This window comes from Salmo salar, chromosome 25, assembly GCF_965601325.2.
Source record: "Salmo salar chromosome 25, fSalSal1, whole genome shotgun sequence".
NCBI lineage: Eukaryota > Metazoa > Chordata > Actinopteri > Salmoniformes > Salmonidae > Salmo > Salmo salar.
The window spans coordinates 8026906-8036432 of record NC_138315.1 but is presented as its reverse complement, the minus strand read 5'-3'; the positions used below and the strand labels follow the sequence as shown (position 1 = coordinate 8036432).

The following is a 9527-nucleotide window of genomic DNA, read 5'->3' as shown; positions in this document are numbered from 1 at the left end:
TAAAAAAGTTTTGCGAAAGTACAGATCTACTGCAAATCTTTTCATCTCTTCCTGTGAAGAAATAACATTTTATTAGTATTACACAATTACACTCTTCTCCTAAACTAGTTTCATACACTGGTGGAAAAAGTACCCAATTGTCATAGTAAAAGTTAAGATACCTTAATAGAAAATGACTCAAGTAAAAGTGAAAGTCACCCAGTAAAATACTATTTGACTAAAAGTCTAAAAACATTTGGTTTTAAATATACTTAAGTTTTAAAAGTAAATGTAATTGCTAAAATATACTTAAGTTTAAAAAGTAAAAGTATATATAATTTCTAATTATTTTGTAGTAAGCAAGCTAGAAAGCCCAATTTTATTGTTTTTTTTACATTTACGGATAGTCTGGAGCAAGCTCCAATACTCAGACATAATTTACAAACGAGTATTTGTCTTTAGTGAGTCCACCAGATCAGAGGCAGTAGGGATGACCAGGGATTTTATTTTGGTAAGTGAGTGAATTGGACAATTTTCCTGTCGTACTAACCATTTAAAATTTAAAGAGTACTTTTCGGTGTCAAGAAACATGTTATTGCATAAAAAGTACATTATTTTCTTTAGGACTGTATTGAAGTAAAATTTGTCAAAAATATGAATAGTAAAGTACAGATATCCCAAAGAATGACTTCAAATAAGTTTTACTTAAGTACTTTACACCACTGGTAGCACAACATAAAATGAATCTAGAACACCTCCAAAATGGTACCATTCTGTAATTCCCAGAATGCTGTGCAGCTATGTTTGCACAATTTGCAGGAATTCATACTTCGCCAGATGTTACACCTTTACTAACATGAATTCTAACAAATCATTTTTTTGTGCCTTTCTTAAACATGGCATGCTTTATGAATGCGTTCATTCATGTTAACTATGGCATTAATTAATTAATTGCATCTGTACTTAGGCTACCATTAAGGGAGTATCACAGCTCTATTAGCTTTATTTAGCTGATAATAGTTAGCTTTATCAAAGCTTTCTCTAACATGTGTAATTGTATTTTCTCTTTCAGCCTTGGAAGTGGGAAAAAGGGACATCATTTTTCTCATTGACAGCACTATGGGTGCCACAACGATCAACTCTCTTCGTGAGTTTATCAAAAGGTTTGTTGACACCATGCCAATCGGACCGGACCAAGTGCAAGTAGGTGTGGCCCAGTTCAGCAATGCCGCCAGGCTTGAGATAGACCTGAACGCATATGGATCCAAGGAGGACCTGAATGCGGCTCTGGGAAGACTCAAGCCAAGACCGGGACAAGTGGTGAACATCGGGGTGGCCCTGGACTTTGTGAGGACCAACATGCTGAGGGCTGACAAGGGGAGTCGTATTCAGCAGGGTGTGCCCCAGCTGGTGCTGTTGATGACCAGTAAAAAGTCCAGTGACAGTGTGGGGCAGGCTGCTGAGGCACTGCAGCGCATGGGGGTTCTGACCCTGGCCGCTGGCTCTAAGACTGCCGATGAGCAGGAGCTGAAGCAGATTGCCTTTGATGAGAGTTTGGTGTTCATGCTGAATGACTTCCGCATATTGCTTCGCAACCCAGGGATGATTGTCTCTCTCCTCTCCACTCTATCTGGGGTTGTGGTGACTGAGGGACCCACAGAGCCAGGTAATGCTCCTCTCCTATTGTTACTATGATTCATACTAGCTACTTACATAAAATGTATACCTCACATGTAAAGTGACATTTTCTTGCCCCAAGACTCCAAAAGACACAGGTGTTAAACTCATTCCGTGGAGGGCCGAGATTCTGCAGTTTTTCACTCCTCCATTGTATTTGATTGATCAATTAAGGTCACTGATTAGTTAGGAACTCCCCTCACCTAGGGCTTTATTCAAAATCATTGACATCTAATATTTGTAACTTGAATATTAGAATATATGTAATGATAGTTTTTTTCTCCCCTGTTTTTTCCCCAGTGGTTGAAATTACAACAGTGCAGACCCAGAGAGTAGTCAGAGACATTGTCTTTATGGTGGATGGATCTAGCTACATTGGGGGTGCCAATCTTCCATATGTGCGGGATTTCATTGTCGGCGTGGTAAACCTGCTGGACGTGCGGCCCGACAGGGTGCGCATTGGCCTTATGCAGTTTGCAGAGAACCCAAAGATCGAATTCTACCTGAACACACACAACACAAAGCAAGATGTGCTGGCTAAAGTTGGTCAGCTCAGGCTAATGGGAGGGTCTGCTTTGAACACTGGAGCGGCTATGGATTATGCCCTTACCAACATGTTCCAGGCCTCAACTGGGTCACGTCAGAGGCAGGGTGTCCAACAGGTGCTTCTCCTGATCACTGGAGGCCCATCTCAGGATGAGGTTAAAAAGATTGCAGACAAAGTGGCTGTGGCGGGTGTACTGACCTTCACAGTCAGTGCTGGCCAGGCAGATGAGGCCTACTTGAAGACGGTCGCTTTCGTCCCAAACTTGGCTTACCATGAAAGCAGATTTTCTAGCCTACCAAGTGTTGTTGAACAGATCATGACTCCTTTGATTACTGTGGTCGGCGACACAGACATCTCAGTAACAGACATTGAAATAACCAAGGAACCTGGTGAGCTTTATGTTGTATTTTAGCTTTTATCAGTACATTTTGGATTTAACAGTGGATATTAAATATTTAAACATTTAAAATGGTATGAATGATATAGATCAAACTGCATAATAATGCCATTGACTGACAAAACTGAAGGTCTTGTTCCCTTTCCTCTTTTCTTACAGCAGTTGTTCGAGGCGAGAGGGATGTTGCATTCCTGATTGATGGCTCGGATAATGTCCGAGCAGATTTCCCCTACATCCGGGACTTTATCATCAAAGTCATTGAGCCTCTTGATATTGGACAAGATAGAGTACGGATTTCAGTTGTCCAACATAGTGAGAGGCCAGCTCCCAACTTCTACCTGAATACATATAAGAATAAGGCTGAAGTGTTAAGGGCCGTTAATGATCTAAGACTGGCCGGTGGAAGGAATCTAAACACCGGAATGGCCTTGAAATTCATGAAGGACACTATTCTGTCCCCGGTTCATGGTAGCCGTGCGGCCCAAAATGTCCCCCAGTTTTTGATAGTTTTGACCGCAGGCAAGTCAAAGGATAGCGTGAAGGAATCTGCTGGCGCTTTAAAGACCAATGGAGTGGTACCGTTTGCCGTTGGTGTCAAGGATGCAGACCCTAAGCAAATCGAGGCCATTTCTCACAACCCATCCTTTGCTTTCAATGTGAAGGAATTCAGCCAGCTCAATATGGTACAACAAAGGCTCAATAGCTATGTGAGCCTTCCCAAGGAAGAGCTGAAGGTCATTCTGGACCAAGGTAAGTAAAAGTTTTTTTCATGTTCTGTGTTGATGATGCTCTTTGTGCTGTGATGTATTTTTCTTCTAAACATGCCTTGTTTGTTGTGTCTTAGCCTCGGTTCATGCGATCTCAGTTCATACTGATGCTGTGAAAAGAGATATTGTATTCCTGCTGGATGGTTCTGATGGCACAAGGAGTGGATTCCCAGCAGTGCGAGATTTTATTCAAAGTATAGTGGGTAAACTATCTGTGGAGGAGAACAGAGACAGAGTTTCTGTGGTTCAGTACGCTGACAAACCAGAGGCCCATTTCTATCTGAACTCTCACAAAACAAAGGATGCCATTATTAATGCTGTAAGTAAAATGAGACACAAGGGTGGAAGGAGCCTAAACACTGGGGCTGCTCTCCAGTTTGTAAGACACCGTGTCTTTACTGCCTCCTCTGGCAGTAGACGACTGGAAGGTGTGCCCCAGATCCTGATTCTTTTGACTAGCAAGAAATCCAGAGATGATGTTAAGGGCCCTGCTGTAGCTCTGAAAGATCTGGAAATTGTGTCATTGGGGGTCGGAGTTGGGGACGCCAATGTCCGTGAATTGGAAATTATTTCCTTCCAACCTGGTTTCACATACCAGGTCACCGAGTTCTCTGAGCTGCCCACAATCCAGCCACAGCTTGTTGCTACGCTTAAAAGACTGTCGAAAGACACCGAAGAATCAGTAGCTCCTGTGACACCTGGGATTCCTGATTTAGTAGGTAAGAACTTCAGCTTGGATCTGAGTATGCTAAATCCAAGATATATACCATATTCTTTATCTTTGGAACAATGCTGAAGTTGAAGCATTGTAAATACATGGATACCTAAGCCTTTGGTAAACATAGTCTCAGTAGAGTATTTCCTGCTATGTCGATGCATGTTATGCATTTTGGTGAACGGTGCTAGTATTTAGTTGCATGAGTATTTATTGGATTTTTATTCTCTTAAACCAAAACAATTTCCCCCCATTTCACTCTGTTCTCTCTTTATCTCTTACCTCAACCATGTATGAAGAAACTATGCCAACTTTTTTGGAAAAGATTGTTCCTTGTTGTTCTGCTTGTGATGATACCTTTCAGAACAGTAGTTTAGTGCTCCCAAAACCTGCATACACCATTCCAGATTCTCATACACCCTTGCAGATATGCATGTGAATGTGTATTATGACAGACAACTAACCACAACTGTAATTTTGCAGTCATTTCTTCTGTCAGTGGTATTTTTCCACTGATATGTTTGGTGTTCAGATTCAGCTTCAAACATTCCTAACAATGTTAAAAAAAATACATTTACATGCCTTTTTATTTATTTTTTACCTTTATTTAACTAGGCAAGTCAGTTAAGAACAAATTCTTACTTACAATGACGGCCTACATGCCTTTTTTATAATATATTTGTCCGTCAATGTATTCCATTTTTATCTATCTTCACCACCTAGTTGATACAGACAGCAGCAAAAGGGATATAGTGTTTCTCCTTGACAGTTCAGACGATTCCAGAAATGGATTGCCTGCCATTAGAGAGTATATACGAAGAATGGCCAATGAACTTGATATTGATGGGGACAATGTTCGAGTTGCTGTTGTGCAATACAGGGACGATGCTCTGGAATACTTCCACCTTAAAGCTCACAAAACCAAAAGGGCTGTCATCTACGCTGTTAGAAGCCTAAGGCATAAAAGAGGAAGACCCATCAACACTGGAGCAGCTCTTCAGTTTGTTAGGGACAGTGTTTTCACTGCCTCGTCCGGGAGTCGGCATCTGGAAGGGGTTCCCCAGATTTTGTTTTTGTTAACTGCTGGAGAGTCTAATGATGACGTCACAGCTGCTGCATCTGATCTGAAACATCTTGGGGTCTTTCTTTTGCCATTGGGATGAAAAATGTAAGGCAAGAGGAGCTTCGAAGCATTGCCTACTCTTCCAGATTTATTTTCAACCTACACTTCTACACCTACTCATAATTATACAAACACAACATCAGAGATGGTGCTGGGAGGGTTACTGTTTTGCAAAGACATTTCTATTGGCATACAAATTCCAAATCCCCGCTTTTTTGTTCCACATTCCAGAAACGTCATGCTTTTCTTGATTGTTTAAAATCAGGAAACTGTGCTTTTCTGGTCCTTTCAGTTTAAGCTCTTTCTTGAACCAATTATACAGTATATCATTGTCTAGTTGATTTACACTAGCTTAGATTCTCCGCTGTCTTAAGCATACAATCTTCCTCTTCCTTCATGGAAGGAGTGTTTGATTTCACATCTTGACATATTTTTCCTAAAACTGAAAATCTCGCTCTACAACTTTCTTAAATATTTTGTCATTTGAGACCTTTTTAAATCCCTTTAATTCCACTTCCTATTTCTTTGTATTGTTGCATTGATGAACATGGTTACAAGGCATGGCTATATTTATAGAGCTATCTAATGACCTGAAAGTCATCATAGTTAAAATTAGTTAGTTAATATTTCTGACCATGTGTTTACTACATTCTATTGATATGCCGTCCTTGTGCATGTATTAATGCATATCTGCCTGGCCTGGTATCTGTCATGGTTTTATTATTAAATAGGTCATTCAGTGTTTTCTTTTGTTGAATTAGATGCTGCACAGAGAGACATAGTGTTCCTATTGGATGGGTCTGATGATACTATGAGTGGATTTCCAGCAATGCTTGGCTTTGTTCAAAGAGTAGTGGAAAACATCAATGTTGGAGAGAACAAAGATCGAGTTTCTGTGGTCCAGTACAGCAGAAATCCAGAGGCCCATTTCTTACTGAACACATATCCAGAAAAACAAAGTGTTCTAAGTTCTATTCGAAGCCTAAAGCACAAAGGGGGTAGACCACTCAACACTGGGGCAGCCCTGCAGTATGTAAAGGACAACGTCTTCACTTCCTCCTCTGGAAGCAGAGGCCAAGAGGGCGTCCCTCAGATACTGATACTGCTGAGTGGTGGCAGATCTCAAGATGATGTTGGAGGTGCTGCTGTTGCTTTGAAACAGAACAGAATTGTACCATTCTGTATTGGTACAAGGAATGCAGACATATTAGAGCTCCAAATAATAGCTCGTTTCCCCTCCTATGCTCTTTCTGTCCCTTGGTTCGATGACCTTGAAAGCATTGAACAGCAGCTTTTGTCACTTGTAAAAAGGGTCCCTCGTCAGCCAAGAGTTTATCAACCAACTGTAGTAGGTAAGGAGTTATTTCTCTACCTCTCTTCATTAGCCATTTAATCTCTCACATTTCAGGTTGCTACCTTCTTGCTGAAAATAGCTGGATGTCTTACTCAGTACATTCATGATTCTATTTTAAGCATGCCTGGTGAAAAATGTAGCTATCACATTCTAGTCACAAATATACATTTACATGATCTTTCTTTATCATTTTACTGCAAATTACATTTTATTCATATGAATCTCTAGATAAAACTGAATATAAACAACGGGATGTTGTTTTTTTACTGGATGGCTCTGATGAAACTCTAAATGGATTTGAGGCTATGCGTGACTTTGTGCAAAGAGTAGTGGAGAAACTCACTGTGGAGGAGAACAGAGATCGAGTCTCTGTTGTCCAGTACAGCAGAGAACCAAAGGCCCAATTCAATCTGAACACTTACACAACAAAGGAAGATGTTGTTGACACTGTAAGAGGCCTGAGGCACAAAGGAGGGAGACCCCTCAACACTGGGGCAGCTCTCCAGTATGTCAGGGACAATGCCTTTATTGCCTCCTCCGGAAGCAGACGCCAAGAGGGCATCCCTCAGATTCTGGTTCTATTGAGTGGGGGAAGGTCCAATGATGATGTTAGAAATGCAGTTACAAACTTGAAAGAAATTGGTGTCATGGCAATAGTGGTTGGAATGAGGAATGCCGATATACTTGAGCTTCAATCAATTTCATATGAACCTAGCTATGCTTTCTCTGCTACACATTACAACGATCTCCCAAACATTCAACAGCAAGTAGTATCTGCTATTGAGAGAGTTGAAATGACCACTACTAACTTGCCAACAACATTAATAGGTAAGACTGCAATCATCAGTTATGCTGTAGTTGGTCAATTCAGTTAGTATAATATTGATGTATTTCATTTCACTGTTTATTGAATTCCCTAAATGTATATGTAAAATGTTATTAACCATTTTATAAATGCTTATAGATACATCAAATGATACCAGGAGGGACATTGTGTTTTTACTTGATGGTTCTGATGATTCCCGAAGAAGATTTCCAGATATTCAAGACTTTATTCAGAGAGTCGTGGAAAAACTCAATGTAGATGGGAACAAAGATCATGTGTCTGTGGTTCAATACAGTGACACAGCAGAGGTCAATTTCAAGTTGGGTATGCATTCAAAAAAAGATGATGTTCTTGATGCCGTAAGAGGTCTGAGGCACAAAGGAGGAAGTCCTCTCAATACTGGAGCAGCTCTCCAGTACGTGAGGGGCAATGTCTTTACTGCCTCCAATGGAAGTAGAAGCCTGCAAGGTGTTCCACAGATACTGATACTGCTGAGTGGTGGAAGATCTAGAGATGATATCAGAACCCCCATCACAAAGCTCAAGGAAATGGGAGTAATTTCAATTGGTATTGGCACAGGAGATGCCGACACACTTGAACTACAAACGATATCTCATGAACCCAATTACGCCCTTTCTATTACTGATTTCGAAGACCTTCCCACAATTCAGGAAGAATTGTTGTCATTGTTAACAGAAGCATCCCATCAACCAGTGCCAACTGCCCCTACCATGCATTTTGGTAAGCTGTAGCCATTTCTATTTTTCTGTAGTGGCATGTGTTCTCTGGTAAACGATCTTATCTATGTTATTACATGTCCTTTGCCAAAAATATAGATGTGTGTCTAAGGTGTTTCTCCTTAAAAGAGAAGGTTATGCTAGCAATGACCTTGCTTCTGTTCCCTCTCAGAAAAGTGTCTTTCCTTTCTCTCTGCAACCATTCTTTACCTTCATTTCAGAATCTGACAAAAAGGATGTTGTATTTCTCATTGACGGATCTGACGACTCTAGAACTGGCTTTGCTGGGATTCGCCGCTTTGCAGAGAAAGTAGTGGAGAGTCTTAATGTGGAGGAAAATGGCGACCGGGTGGCCCTTGTTCAGTACAGTCGGGATGCCACACCCAATTTCTATCTGAATTCATACTCTTCTAAAAATGATGTGCTTAATTCAATAAGATCCATGAGGCACAAAGTTGGAAGACTCCTCAACACTGGCACAGCACTGCAGTTTGTGAGAGACACTGTCTTTACTGCTTCAGCTGGAGGCAGACGTGCAGAGGGTGTGCCTCAATATCTATTTGTTTTCAGTGGTGGGAGATCTAGCAATGACTTAAGAGGACCTGCGCAGTCATTGAGGGGTGATGGAGTAAGAACATTTAGCTTTGGAACAAGGAATGCTGATACATTGGAGTTACAAAGCATATCTTTTACACCAGCACACTCTTTTTCTGTTGCCAATTTTAACAAGCTTGACGGGATACACTCTTCCGTGGCTGCTGTAATGAGTGGTGTTAAGGAAACACCTGATATTTCAACTGTCATTGGTAAGATTATTAAGATACGCTACTGTTCAAGTTTGGGGTTAATTAGAAATGTCCTTGTTTTTGAAAGAAAAGCACATTTTTTGTCCATTAAAATAACATATAATTGATCAGAAATACAGTGTAGACATTGTAAATGTTGTAAATGACTATTGTAGCTGGAAACGGCAGATTTTTTATGGAATATCTACATAGGTGTACAGCAGCCCATTATCAGCAACTATCACTCCTGTTTTCCAATGGAACATTGTGTTCGCTAATCCAAGCAAAAACTGGCTTTAACCAGAATAGAAAGAGGAGTGGGAGGCCCCGGAGCACAACTGAGCAAGAGGACAAGTACATTAGAGTGTCTAGTTTGAGAAACAGACGCCTCAACGTCAACAGTGACGAGGCGACTCCGGGATGCTAGCCTTCTAGACACTCTAATGTACTTGTCCTCTTGCTCAGTTGTGCCCCAGGGCCTCCCACTCCTCTTTCTATTCTGGTTAGAGCCAGTTTGCGCTGTACTGTGAAGGGAGTAGTACACAGCGTTGTACCAGATCTTCAGTTTCTTGGCAATTTCTCGCATGGAATAACCTTCATTTCTCAGAACAACAATAGAC

The 9527-nt window shown here is 41.0% G+C and overlaps 1 protein-coding gene across 1 annotated transcript; it reads left to right on the top strand.

Moving 5' to 3' along the window:
* The first annotated feature begins 1056 nt into the window (after positions 1–1056).
* LOC106586070 (collagen alpha-3(VI) chain) lies at positions 1057–8342 on the top strand. Its single transcript, XM_082968854.1, has 3 exons — positions 1057–1645; positions 1957–2592; positions 2760–8342. The coding sequence occupies exons 1-3, from the start codon at positions 1099–1101 to the stop codon at positions 3356–3358; spliced, it is 1782 nt and encodes a 593-aa protein (XP_082824980.1). The 5' UTR covers positions 1057–1098; the 3' UTR covers positions 3359–8342.
* The last annotated feature ends 1185 nt before the right edge of the window (positions 8343–9527 follow it).

Bases quoted from the DNA above. Each gene is read 5' to 3' on its own strand.
- LOC106586070 (XM_082968854.1), top strand. From the start codon at position 1,099: ATGGGTGCCACAACGATCAACTCTCTTCGTGAGTTTATCAAAAGGTTT. The intron at 1,646-1,956 runs GTAATGCTCCTC...TTTTTTCCCCAG, and splicing joins TGAGGGACCCACAGAGCCAG to TGGTTGAAATTACAACAGTG. The intron at 2,593-2,759 runs GTGAGCTTTATG...CTTTTCTTACAG, and splicing joins TGAAATAACCAAGGAACCTG to CAGTTGTTCGAGGCGAGAGG.